Here is a 14,390-nt window from a genome sequence, read left to right on the forward strand (position 1 = left end):
GGGGGGTCTGCCTTTTTGGAATTCAGTGGTAGACAGGAGGTTGAGCTACCCCAGCTAGATCTGCATTCTCCAGCAAGGAGCTTCTGCCAGGTGCACTGTAATTCTCACCCCCACCTATGCAATCTCCTGCTTCGTTGCTCTTGTCCTGTGTCTCTCATTTAATGTACATCTGACTCACCTGGAAGGTTTGCTAAGAAACTTGCTGGAATCCTTTCTCGGACTTTGTGGTAGAGCAGACAGACCACAGCCCTGCCTCAAGCATCTCCATTGCTATCACATTCCTGGGTGAGACCAAGGCTCCTTCCCTAGGAACCACACTCGAGACCTAGAAGCACTTGTTTGGAGGGACGAGTTGTATTTATTGTTCTCCTCAGACATTGCAAGAACCAAATGTTCTCCAGGCTGAGTCAGCAGGGTGGCATTTGCTAAACAGGGGCCAGTGAACATTCCTTGGCCAGCATGAGTAATTCTTACAAATCAATATCCTCTTCTGGCCTTGGCTTTGGCCTTGGGGACAAACAAGTGGTTCTGCATTACACTCACTTCAGACTGGGCAGAACACAAGATGAATGGATGCCGGCTGCACGTCTACCCGTAAATGGTGATTTAAGGACAGAATCCCATTTTCTCTCAATAAAGCCATAGACAGAGAGAGCCCAGTGCACAGATAAACAAGCGCATAGCCAGGCTTTTTAGCGAGGGTAGGAGTGAGTTGTATGATCCAGCTTTTCACTGAATTATAAGTCAAACATCCACAGATCAGGGGACAGCATGACACTTCCTCACCATGGGAATGCATCTGACGGATCAGCTGGAGAGGGGACACTGACAGAGGCACTTCCCAGACCCTGAGCTGTCCCTGAAATGGGTCTCATCCCCATAGAGTTCACCTACTTGAGTTCATACAACGAGTTAATCTGCATATACTCTTCATTGCCTGACTTCACTCCACCAACACAAGAATTCCTTCAAATGCCTTTCGCCCCTTTGGCTTTTGTGACAACCGTATCAAGTGTTTCTCCAGCCTTTACCAACCACCAAGGCTGCTAGATGCCAAGCCAGTGAAGCCTTCTAATGTCCCAGCCCAGCATGGCTTCCTAGCCAAGCCTCTGTAGGAATCCTCCATTTTCTCGTCTTCCTGCAGTCTGGTCCACCCCAGTGGAGATGTCTTCCTTACCACCCTTCCCATTTGTATTACACAAAGGCTCCATATGTTGCCTTCAATAGTCTACCTATAGCCTCAGATATCCTCCTTCTTGGGTGCGCTGAGGGTCATGAGTTTCCATTGAGACTGAACATGGAGACTATCTGGTGAGGTCCTGTGCTGGTTAGTTTTGTCAACTTGACACAAGATAATCACCTGAGAGGGAGAAGCCTCAACTGAGAAAATCCCCCCTCATAAGATCTGGCTGTAGTTAAGTCTTTAGGGCATTTTCTTAATTAGTGATTGATGTGGGAGGACCTACCCCATTGTGAGTGCTGTCACTCTAGGGCTCTAAGCTCTGGGTTCTATTAAGTAGGCTGAGAAAGCCATGTGGAGCAAGCCAGTAAGCAGCACCCCTCCATGGCCTCTGCATCAGCTCCTGCCTCCTGCCTAGTTTGAGTTCCTGCCCTGACTTCCTTCAGTGATGGTTCATGTTGTGAAAGTGTAAGCCAAATAAACCCTTTTCCTCCACAACTTGCTCCTGGTGTTTCATCACAGCAATAGAAACTCTAAGAGGGCAGTAGTCTGTCTCTTGTATTAGACTATAGGATATGGGTACTTGAGGAAGTTTGACGTATGAATCTGATCATCCAAAAATCCTGGCTATGTGGTCCTGCTGAGGGCTGGGGTGCCCATCGTACCACCAGTGAAGAGACAGAAGGGGATTTGGCTGCGTGAGGAAGGATGGAGTGCAGGCTCACTTCCTAAGTCTTCTGGTCCTAGGGTAACTGAAACAACCCTCTAAGGATGGTGCCCTGTGCATGAAGTCCTACCCTTTAAAGGTCACATTACCTTCAGATTGTTGGGGACTAAGGTTTTATCACCAGAAACTCACCATAACCAAACCACAACATGAGCATCTGACTGTCCTGATATCTCGACTTAGCTCTTGAGGGCCAGGGGCTAGCCTACCTGCATCCCTGTAGTGGACGTGCCTGTGTTCATACCTCTAGTAACATGGGCACCAGGGGACATATCTTGATCAAGACTGTTAAGATCCTTGGTTGTTAGGATTGGGTGGAACTGACATGCAGGAACAAAACCAGGAGTGCCACAAACCATTGCCCGGTGTGTAAGGGACTTTAAATAGCCTTAAATATCCACTCATGGCTGTCAGCTATTCCTTCCCTTCACCAGTCTGTGGCCTCTGTACATGGGTGTGCCATTGCTTTAGAGAGCTTGAAATGGCAGGGCTGGACAGTAGGCTATGGCCTACATGCCTGGCTTCTTCAAAGGGGCCAAGTGACTAACGGGACTAAGGCACAGCAGTGACCAGGCAAAGGAGAAGGGATCTGTGATATTCGTAGCAGTCTCCTGTCTCAGAACTACAGAAGACAAGCATCAGTGGGGCTCCTCCCTCCCTCCACAGTCTATTCTCTGGACCAGAGGCTGCCCCAGAGAGGAACCAGCAGTCCCCAAGCATGGACACCCAGGCGCCTTCATCCTGAGTCCCACATATTCCATCATCACTGAACTGAAGATCCACGAGGTGGGAAATGACTCCATCGACAGGGGAAGGCATAGCCAAGCTTCAATATCAAAGTCATGTTCACATGGGGGCACTACTCCAAAGCTCATGCTAAAGTCACTGTGTCCTTGCCCCAGACTCTTCCCAGGGGGTTTGTCACAGTTTCTATGTCGCCATAGAGACTTGTTCTTGTGAGAGAGATTGAGAATCTTTCAAAGCCAGTTGCTCCTTGTCTTCCTACAGTTCCTGGCTTATCTTAATATCCCTGACAGCCTTGGTTGAGTTCACTCCCAGAGGCATTAAGGATGCTCTCAGCTCCGCAGCTGCCTATGAACTGGGGGATGACAAGAGGGTGACAAAGGCCCAGGGCCAGGTACTTTGTTTTGAATAAATTCAACATTACAGTTGCGTTTTGTGACACTTCTCTTTCGTGCACTGATGAGTGTTAATGCATAAGCATGTATTAACTCCTCCATGTGTGCTAACATTTGTCTTCAGACAAGACTGGACCTGAGAAAAAGAAAGGACTAGGTCTAGTTAGCACTCTACTCCAACTTCTGGTCTTTGGGCTCAGGTAGTCCTGGGAAGGCTAGACGCCTCTCCCTCTAAGTGCTTTTGATGTACTGCTTTTGGATATGTTGGAGTCTCTGGCAACTAAGAGCACCAGTGCTTCAAGTGTATGAGCACAGTCTGAGACTGCAAGGTCTCAGCTCATATGTAGATAAGGAAGTGGGAGAAGGGGCAGATGACCAGCTGACACTGGCCAATGGAAAGTGCCAATTTTAGGGACAACACTGGAGAAAAAGCAAAGCAAAGGTCTGCAAAGTGGCAGAGGAGGAAAATCCCACTAGAATTTAATCAGAACATCCTGTTATAATGACCACAACAGAAGTAGAATATTTCCACTGACCAAAATTCCTGCCATTGGGTCAGGAAAACAAGCTCTGGAGGTCAGCAAGGGTCCAGTTCCCCGTCTCAAGGCTCAAGAGCAGGGCCAGGCAGCACTGCACTCATCTGTCCCTGCCGTGGAGTTCTCCTCCTTCTCGTGTACTACAGACAGGAAAAGGTGTCAGTGCCACTTTACAAGGGGATTTGGGAAAGACTCAGTTCATCTGCTTGATCTGGCAAACTGTGTGTGCGGTGTCTCTCATCATACTAACATGTGCAAGATGCACTCAAGCACGAGTTTCACATGTTGACCTCTGCCTGCAGTCTCTCCCAATCTCTGAAAGAAATGACACATTGTCTATAGCCATCTAGGGTTTTGAGCCTCAACTAGCAACAAAATAAAACTTATCTATTATTTGTTTGGTCTGCTGTTTTTTTTTTTCTTTTTTAATACTCATATTGACTGTGTTGCTTTTAGACTCCCGTTTAACTTACAAGACAAGAGACCTTGAAGGATACACTTGGAGCCTGTTTAGAGTTCACAGTTCCCCAAGTTGGTATACCATTCCAGTCTATACTGCCCCATGAAGAGAAGCCTGCTCAGTACCTTTTAATGCCCTGCTGGCCTTCATCAGAACAAGCACACCTACACTTTCCAGCCTTTCTATAAACTCAGTGGATAAAGTCCCTATCCACAACCACACTGTCTTAGCTAAACAACCAGGCACTTCAGAATCACCAGAAACAAAACATCTTAGAGACTAAGAGAAAGAAAACACTCTTACCATGTTTTGAGTCATGACTAATTTTTGACATTTAATTTCAGTTTAATAGGAATTAATTGTGGCTCTAACATTTACATCAATGCTGAACATGTGTAGCCCAATGTCACTAATCACAGAATCTGAGAAAGCCAGGGGAACAGAAAAGGAAATGCTTTGTTTATTTAGAATCTATGCCATCATATGAGATCTATTTTTTCATGTAACAACCACCTGCCACAAGAAAGATGGATATCTTAGAATCTCCCCCTCTATGGCAGAATCATATAGCTATTTCCACTGTTTTGGGAATTGTAAAAGTTCTATACAGAAACATACAGAACAGATAGTGATAAACAGAATAATATGTTTATAAAATGGTTGATCTAAACATATTCATTACTTTATTTTTCCTGTAAGAAAAGCTTGAAGGATGAGTAAGGAAATTCTCTACTGGCAAAAAGCTACAGTTGGGAGGAATAGAAGACCTGACAGCGAGGGTATACCCTGTCTGCAGTATTTGACCATTTGTGAGTATTTCACAGAAGGTTGAAAATTTATAATTAAAAAAACCCCAGAGGAAATATATACATACATACATACATACATACACCCATGTATGTGTTTATACCTTACAAAACAACCGCGCACTTCTTTGTCTTAAAGACATGAGCTGCTTTAGATAGAAGTGGGAAAAGCTTTTCTGGGAAGCATCTTGTTCACCTGGACAGAAAGTTCAGTACATGGATTAAGAAATAAAACTTCACAGGTTTGTAAGGATTGAAAACATGCATAGACATTTTCTACTGTCAAATGGTCAAAACCTGAAATTGTGTTTAGGTCTGAAGGATTGAGGATCCTAGGGGAAAAGCCATGTATAAATATGACAGTGTTGACATAACATGGGTGACAGGCAGGAGGTGAGAGGGTGTAACAGACAAAACATCAATACTGATAAAGCCAGGACTGCACTCCAATTTTAAAAGAAGGTGTAACTACTTAAGTAGGCGGTAGTTTTCGTAGCTATTTAACAATCCTGTAAAGATAGTGTTATTGCTGAGATACCATGAATGGAGCAGTGTGAATGAGCATGTTCAGTGGTGTGTACCTTCAATCAATTCAGACTCGCAGGTGCTCATGAGAGCATCACTCCCATGGCAGGCCCTAAGGTAGCTAAACACTCCATAGTGAACATTCAGACAGAGAAAGAAGACGCATGTTTCTTATTAAGAGTGACAATGTAAAAAATACACTCATTGGTCTAGTCAGCTTTAAACATCACAGAGAAATCTGACACTGTGAAGTTATAGTATGTTAATCTTTAAACTCACTTGTAAAGAAGGGTAAGTCTGTTAAGCATCAGAAGACAAAAACCTAACAGAAAAACGTAACTGACAAATGCAATCTTGAAAAACATGTGGCTGAGTTAAAAAAAAAAAAAGGCTGGTTTTTGGCCCACGAGGCCACTGAGAAACAAAAGATAAAGGAGTCCTACTTAAAAATAAGAACTTAAGCAAAATTCCCAGTCCTGATACCTTTCTTTTATAGATTTCTTGGTGGCTAGATAAGTGACATCTCAAATGATGGATGTGCTGAACGTAACAAATGCTTCCCTGTGACTGTTGCACAGCCATCTTCTGAAGGACACCAGTGACTCGTCATACTGCCTCTAGATGGCTGCTGAGATACAGCTATTGTTGATTATATTAACATGCACAAGAATTTACAGCTTAAGATGTCTGGCTTTTTTTCCCTCAAGGACAGGGCTGGGGAATGGCCCACAGGTAAAAACTGGCCTGTTGCTTGTTTCTGTAAATAAAATTTTATTTAAAAGGTCACATTTTCATCTCTATGCTACCTGTGGCTGTCACACTGTAAAGGCAAAGGTGTACAGTAAAGAGACTATCTGATTCTCAGAGAAGCCTGAATTATTGACTACCAGATCCTATAGAGAGAGCATCTAGAACACACGTGTCTTCCTTGTCACAGGTCCCAGGCCTCCTCGAACTCTGGTGTGTGGATGACTCGATCTTCTAGGCTTATTCTGTTCATTGGTGTGGATCCTGAAATTTTCACATCACAGCGGGGTTCACTTTTAATATATTTGGAACATAGTCATTATCTCCAGTCATAATCTGCTTGATGTCAGGCCTTCTCTAAGAATTAGAGATTAATACAATGGAAGAGCCATCTGGCAACAGACAGACAAGAAAACTGTACCTCTTATTTTATCTTGAATAAGGAATAAGGGTATTAAAAGGAGCAAAACCCAAATACATTTTAGAGTAAATCCCAGCAAGTCAGGGAAAGAGGTTTCAGCATTCAAACACAGGCAGACAGACACATCAACACGTGTGTGCACATGTACACACATGTGAGTGCTTGCTCACATACACACAGTCATACTTACATTCATTACAAACTAAAAAATACAACATAAAGTATATTGTTTTATAAATATATTACTGTCTATATACATATAGATACATCCATAAAAGACATGTTAAATAATCATTTGTATAATCAATACTACTTTTGTGTATTTAAAAATTACACATTCTATTAAAATTATCAAAATAATCTTTAAAAATACCAAGAATAAAACCAAGTGTTTCTTTCCATGTAAGAGGTTCTGAATCTTATCATTGGTCAAATAGACCCTAGACTTGGTCATTCACAACTCAAAGACACCGTTCAATCAGGAAAATGTTATCCATTGAAAGACAACCCCCTATTTTTTAATACTTCATAACAAACGTGTATATATAAAACACCCTCTTTAGGTAATTACATATTTTCATAAATGTATTTTCATGAAATCAAAAATTCAAGTTGTCACCAGTGTCAAATATTTTACTGGCGACCATTACTTTCACTGTTTAGGTCAGTGACAAACTCCCATTAGGATAACAAGAAATGTCTATATTACATGCAAGAAAAGAGGAAATTCTGAGGGCCATTTTGGCCAGTTAGGTACTATTCCCTCTGGACTAAGACACAGGGACAACAAACTGCTATTACTGCATAAAGTACAGTTGACTGTCTATTATTCAGGGGCAGAATATTCCAGTCTGAGTCCTTTTTAATCAGCTGACCAATTCTGACTTTTACTATTCATTAGCACACCATTTCAGGTTATTTATTTATTTTAGCTAGTCTCTTAAATAGAAATTAGAGATTGGGAAGAAATATTCTAGCTAAAATTAAGGTTTATGATCAGCTACAAATTTGATAATGGACTCCTTTTACTTATTACCTGAGGTTTTTGTTTTGTTTTGTTTTTTGAGAAACTGATGTAGCTAAAATTTGCCAATCACCTTATTCTTAACGTCTGAAAGCAGCATTGGTGCTTTATCAAAGGGGACAGACAGACTGTCCTCTTGTCATAAGAAAACCTTTTCTTAGCACACAGCCAATGGCACTGAGAAATGTAGGAGTGGGTGGGTCAGAGCTACCCACTCCATGACACACACTGGCAGAGATGAAAAAGAGGGCAACTTCAGCTAAAAATGTAAGAAGGCCAAATTTTAAGTCATATCCTTTTTACCTAAGGTCTCGCTTAAACCATTTTAGTCAAGTGTGCCCATTTCCAAACAATCACAGTGCTAATATGAAGCAAAAGTGACATGTTCATTAACTGACTTCCTAGCCTGGCCTCACAATGTGGCTGGGCAGCCTGGGTATGAGGAACCCCACATTTGCAACCCTGTTCTTGGCATTCACTTAGCCTCCACATTTCAACTTGTCCTTTAGATTATGACTGAGAGAATCAAGGACAGTTTCACAGGTCGGCTGTGTCACTCTCAGACACAGCACTCGGGAGGGCTGGGGTGGCACCACCTGCAGCACTCCGGGAACAGATGTGTGCCACGCTCACTCAAACACAACAGCAGTAACTGTAGAACATCACTTTCCTGAATTAAGTTTGCTGAACATGGTTCAGATTATTGGATATGCTAATATGCACAATGCCGTTTAGAAGCATTTACTGTGTACCCAAATCCTACTCCATGCAACACACAGTGTCACACAAGTAGTGAAAATGTTATCCTAGTCGAAGATGCTTGGACATTATTTTCAGGCAGCATTTTACCTTTATTTTAAGTTAAGTTCACACTAGGTAAGTTTTAGGAAAAAGAAAATGCCAATAAATTTATTTAATATATTTTAATATATAAAACTAAGACAGACACCTTTATTTACCTTAATTGTTACTTTTATTTTCTATCCTATTCTAGACTTCAATTTTCCTTTAAAAATTTTTTTTATTTAAATAAGGGATAAAATGTTGCCCAAAAGTCTAATTATAGTTACACATTTGTGTTTTTAACTAGATCTACAAATCAAAATAGTTCTTATTGTTAAAAAGATACAATTTGTATCAACAGTAAAAGGTACTTTCTGGTTTCCAGGGCTTTGCCTCTCTCAGACTGCAGGAGCATCTAGACCAAGCCTCCAGGCTGACTACAGGAGCAGAGCTAGACTTGTCGCTGCAACAAGTAACGTCAGAGGCAGCCTCTGTCCATCACAGCACTGTCTGCACTGTCTGCCATAGATCCATCTCTGATGCTCAGAAAGGTCGCTACAGCAAGCAAAAGCCATGACGTTGCAACCAGAAATATCCCTTACTAATACTAGAACAGACTTTAGTCTGTATCTAAAACTACACTATTTGTGGCAAGAGTCTGGCCTTAATATTATAGCAGGCTCCCCAAAAAAACTACCTTCAGGAAAATGGAAAATATACAATATCTTACAAAAACTTTAAGTTACCATTTACAAGTCCTCCATTGCCATTTCTCTAGTGCAGTATCAGTAAATGTTGCATATCCTCAACACATCAGACCACCTCAGGCCAGCCTCAGTAAATAGCAGGAAGCTAGAGTGTATTCAATATAAAAGTTGCATTGAGAATACTTGGATTCATTAAAAACAGGCAAGTACTGAGAAAGGGCTATTCATCCAGTACTGTGCCTCCCACAAAAAGACAGATTAAAAATACATGTTAATGGAAATCAAGGACTTCAATCCCACTTCTACTGTCAAAAAGCACATTTTAGCTAGAAAGCAAAGCCCTAACCTGTAATAGTCACAGCTTTTGCCTTATTCATAAAAAAGAAACATTTTTTTTCGATTGATTGCATCTGCTTTCTTTTAAACTGACCATTTAAAATAACTAATTTTCTTAACAGGAAACATCCAAACAAAAATAAAATAATAAAAAGTGCCATACCGGGAATCACTCTAATATGTACTATTTCCATTTTAACATAACTGGAAGCTTAAATTTTTTAAAAATATAAAGTCAGTGCTGTAGTATATCTTTGTTCCTATAAATAATGATTATAGCACAAAGAAGCCCACTTTCCCCAAATAAAAATAACTTAAAAAGCTGTAAAGGATTCTAGCTACGCTTGGCTTGAGGACATTGTTTGCTAGGTCTAGCCCGGTACCTCCACATTCTGAAGGTGCTGCAATTGCTTGCAGTTGACAGACAAACACCAAGTTAATAAGACAGGAAACAAGGATAAAAAGTGCTGCATATAAACCCCTGATGCACCAAAGAGGAATATCAAAGATCACAGATACATCTAGTAAATCAAACTGGAGAAATTTCCAGCCAAGTGTATATAGCTTTAAAAAGGAAATGTTAAAAAAAAAAAAAAAAAGTTTGAATGTAAAGCAATCCCGTGATAAGTCCACCAAGTGGGGTTCCATACAATTCCATGATACAGTATTTCACATAAATGGATACTATATAACCTCCCTGCCGAGAAGGAGATCACATGTGCTATTGTAGCAAACCTCCCTCAGCAACTGAGCTGAACAAAAAACTACTCAACACCACAAAGATGCATCATGCTTTCAGTAACCCAGCTGCGATTTCTCCACTAAGATGGCTGCGGCGAGCTGCTGGGCATCCGTCATATGAGGATTCCTTTTCATGACGAGCCTCACAAGGTCAGGGGGGAAGATGTTACACAAATTGATAAAAATCTTCTCTCGGTTGTCCTGGTACCTTGGAGGATCGTGTGGCATTCCACAGTAGGGGATTCTCCAGGTGGGTTCCTGCTGCTCAGGCAGGCTCTGGAAGGTGATCGACTCATAGCATGGGGGCGTGGAATTATCGGGTAAGGAGTACGTCTGCCGATAGCCATATGCTTCCAGCCCATAGCTTGGCCTACCCCAGCTTCCTAGGCCTTCCTGGCGAGAATAAGGCTTTCTTTGTCTTGAAGGAGAACTATCATAGAGTCGGGAATCAGAAATGCTGTCTATTCTCGTGGCCACTAAGGACCTCCCTAGGTGTGGTGCCTTCGAATGTGCTGAACTTGGTGGGGAGGGGTAATCGCCAGGACAGCTGGAGCGGGCACCCACGGCAGGGTGCTGCAGATGCATAGCCAAGTGTGGAAGAGGACGCTTGGGATGGAACTTTGGTTCTTCGTGACTGTAACTCTGGACTCTGGTTAAGGGATCGTGGAAATTCTGCAGGAAGGGCTGGGAATTAAGGCGGCTGTGGGGGTGCATGTGCTGACACTTGAGACTCTCTTCCAGCTGTGGGTCAGGAGAGCTGACATAGGAGCGGTCATTGTACCCCACGTAGGAGTCGCTGCTCCCACAACTCATGCTCCCTTCACTGCTGCAGTCTGAAGCCACAGAGTTTACTCTGTAATCAGTGTCTAGTGAGAAACGCCTTTCAGGACTTCGGGGGCCTGAGATACTCAGATTAGAATATGCATTCAACATGGAATAATATCCAACGTCAACAGGGGAGTCACATTTTGGATACTGTTCATAAGGCATTGGCGTTCCATGATTTTTGGTTGCCATCATCATTGGAGGGTATTGTCCCTGTGGTCTTTGATCCTGAGGTGGGAAATGAACTCCAGATGGAAGGCCATTGCTTAAAGGTGTAGTGCTTTGGGGTTTTGCAGTAGAAGTGGCCGGGATACTAACTAAGGAAGGTACAGACCTGGTTTCCAACTTGTTTTTGGTGGGAAGCTTCTCCTCTATGTCTTGGTAGACGTGAGTCCTTATGCTTGGGTCTGACTGCCTCTTTGGAGCACCGCGTTTAACATCCGAAGTGCTGTCTGCCTTGGTGCTGCAAGGAACACTGTTGCTTTTCACCAGTCCCCCTTCATTTGTAGTTTTGGCTGCTGTGTTTCTAGACATGGCACGAAGTTCATCAGCCACTGACCGCTGAGGCTGACTGCCCCTTTCTGGGTGGTAGTATTTGCACTTGTGTCCATACGTACACTTCTTTCCTAGGGAGATAAAATCAGTTAGGCAAAGGAGCACACCATGAGGTCCTGCACAGTCAGTGAGGCGGGGCTATCTGAACGTGTGTAACAAAGGCAGAAATGGGAGCTGGGCTAGGTCTTAGTGTGTTCCTCGCTCTCCTTGGTCTTCTTGCTTACTAGGAAGAGCACCGAGGAAGCTCGAAGTTGATCTCTCAGATCAGATCTGCCTCTTCTCTTCCACGTCTTTACAACTGGGTGGGAAAGTCTGCTATGAAGAGCAACAGGGCTACACTTATCTGATGCATACCTACATAAAAGAATTCCTAGGGAGGCAGAGGCAGGAGGACTTCTGAGTTCAAGGCCAGCCTGGTCTACAGAGTGAGTTCCAGGACAGCCAGGGCTACACAGAGAAACCCTGTCTCAGAAAAAACAAAAACAAAAACAAAACAAAACAAAACAAAAACAACAACCCCCCCCAAAAAAACAAAAAAAAACCCCAAAAAACAAGAAAGAAAAAAGAATTCCTAATTTTCATTCATTCCCATAAAGAGTAACTTGACACAGAATTAGCACTACTCTCACACTGAGAAATCCTATATTGAACCCAAATAAGTAACAAACAATTGTTTAAGGCTAGCACACTCCCTTAAGTTTACTTATAACCAAAAGAAGCAGATAGTAGACAGCACATGAAGTTTGCAGTGTCTATCAACGCGCTGGATTCTAAAGGCACATGTCAAGTATCCATAAGGACAGTTACCATAGGGACAAGGCTGCTTTTTGTGCTCAGGAACAATGGGTTTCTTCCTCAGAAAATTATCCAGACTTGGGCCATGTCTGCCAAGAGGGTCATCTGGGGGCATGAACCTGTCACAGAGATAACAATAAAGAATGACACACAAAAAGAAGGTTATTCTAATCTTAAAGATATATTCATTTATTCTTTTTCTTTTGAAATTTTATTCCATGTGTTAGACTAATATTTGTAAAATTAGAAAGAAAAAAAAAAAAAAAAACCAAAACAGCCGGGTGGTAGTGGTGCACGCCTTTAATCCCAGGACTTGGGAGGCAGAGGTGGGTGGATTTCTGATTTCGGTGCCAGCCTAGTCTACAAAATGAGTTCCAGGACAGCCAGGGCTATACAGAGAAACCCTGTCTTGAAACACCCACCCCCAACCCCCCAAAAAAGAAAAAAAATTAGAAAAAAACCCAAACTTTAAACTACATTCTCCTATAATGTTCCATTCTCCCCTTAACTTGTATCTGTTTTAATTTAAATAACTTTTGTGACAGAATGTGCTACCATCTTTCTTTCTTTCTCTCTTTCATTTATTCATTCATTCATTTTATTTTTGGTTTTTCCAGAAAAGGTTTCTCTGTGTAGCCCTGGCTGTCCTGGAACTCACTCTGTGGACCAGGCTGGCACCGAACTCAGAAATATGCCTGCCTCTGCCTCCCAAGTGCTGGGATTAAAGGCGTGCACCACCACTGCCTGGCACTACTGTTTTTCTTTCTTCCTCTCAGTCTTGGGATTAGAGTACTGAGTACCAGGGCATTTTAGGAGAGCTCTGTGAACAGCCATCTGGCAAGGGAATGCAGGGCAGGTGGAGAAGGGAGGGACAGCAATGAGGACAGACACCACTATGTGCCAGATGAGCCTCACACACCACTGTATCTCCAAGTACAAGCTCCAATTATAGATCAATCAATAATTCTCACTCAGGATCAGATAAATTAAAATACTTTGTATCTGATATCCAACTCTGAGGTCAAGATTCAAGTGTACACAACTCTGAAGTCTGTTCTCTTCCCATTGGAGCAATGACTTCTCAGCTGAGAGAAAACAGAAGGCGCAGAGGTGGAACACGCCTATGATCCCAGTTGCCACAGGCCAAGGGAGGAGGGCAAGACTCTTAGTCTTGAAAGAGGGGAGGAAGTTAAGGCACATCCAGGCTTCCTAGACTTCAGAATGAGTTCAAGGCCAGTCTGAGTTAATAATAGATCATCTCAAAAAGACTAAGAAACAAAAATGTTGAGGCTGTAATTGAGTGTGGCAGAATGTTTGCCTAGCATGCATAAGTGAGGTCTTGGCATTGATCCTGCTACTAAAAGAAGGAACTAAATCTAAGGGCATAAGCGTACCATTGGGTTGTCTATCAATGGAGGAAAGAAAAATTCATATATCATGCACAGAAATAAATTTGAATACTTGTAACATCTTTGTTCTAGCTTGAAATAAGCCCAAGTGTTTACCTGCAAAATGAGAATGTGAGCAATAAAGAAACTCAAAGAGGAACAATCAAAATGGCTAAAGAAAGCACTTAATATGTAGTGTTACTATGATAAAAGAAAAATTCAGTAAGAAACCTAGAGTTAGAGCTGTAGGTCAGTGGTACAGCACATGGTCATCCCCAGTACTGCTAAATAAAAATATTTTTCATGTTCACTCATGTTTCCATGACTCTCTTTCCTTTTGAGAGTCTCACTATGTAGCCCAGATGGTCTTGAACTCATGATTCTCCTGTCCCAGCCTACAGAGTGCTGAGACCACAGGTGCGTGCCAACCCTCACTTTGCACAAGTGTGTCCTATCTCTGTGCATGGGTGTTGGCCTGCATGTGTGTCCTATCTCTGTGCATGGGTGTTGGCCTGCATGTGTGTCCTACCTTTCTGTGCATGGGTGTTGGCCTGCAGTCGTCTTGCAGCATGTGTATGAGTGCTCAAAGAGGTCAGAGGAAGTGTCGGATCTCCTGGAACTGGAGTTACGGAGGGTTGTGAACTGTCATGTGGGTGCTCAGACTTCAACCTGAGTCCTCTAGAAAAGCAGACAGT

General features: G+C 42.5%; 1 protein-coding gene and 1 non-coding gene across 4 annotated transcripts in view; one reads left to right on the forward strand and one right to left on the reverse strand.

Annotated features, from left to right (window-relative positions):
* Window positions 1-4,349: 4,349 nt before the first annotated feature.
* Window positions 4,350-14,390, reverse strand: part of Zc3h12c (zinc finger CCCH type containing 12C) — a 59,162-nt gene continuing 49,121 nt past the window's right edge. For all 3 annotated transcript variants that reach the window (XM_006510333.3, NM_001162921.2, NM_001368810.1), the window contains exons 5-6: window positions 12,320-12,426; window positions 4,350-11,583 (exon numbers count right to left, since the gene is read on the reverse strand). In XM_006510333.3, coding sequence (XP_006510396.1) covers window positions 10,187-11,583; window positions 12,320-12,426 — 1,504 coding nt within the window. In that variant the 3' untranslated portion in view covers window positions 4,350-10,186. The remainder of the gene's footprint in view (window positions 11,584-12,319; window positions 12,427-14,390) is intronic.
* Window positions 10,404-10,520, forward strand: Mir6244 (microRNA 6244). The gene has a single exon (NR_105750.1). It is a non-coding gene; the product is annotated as a microRNA 6244 (primary transcript).

The sequence above is a fragment of the Mus musculus genome, chromosome 9 (genome assembly GCF_000001635.26).
Source record: "Mus musculus strain C57BL/6J chromosome 9, GRCm38.p6 C57BL/6J".
Taxonomy (NCBI): Eukaryota; Metazoa; Chordata; class Mammalia; order Rodentia; family Muridae; genus Mus; species Mus musculus.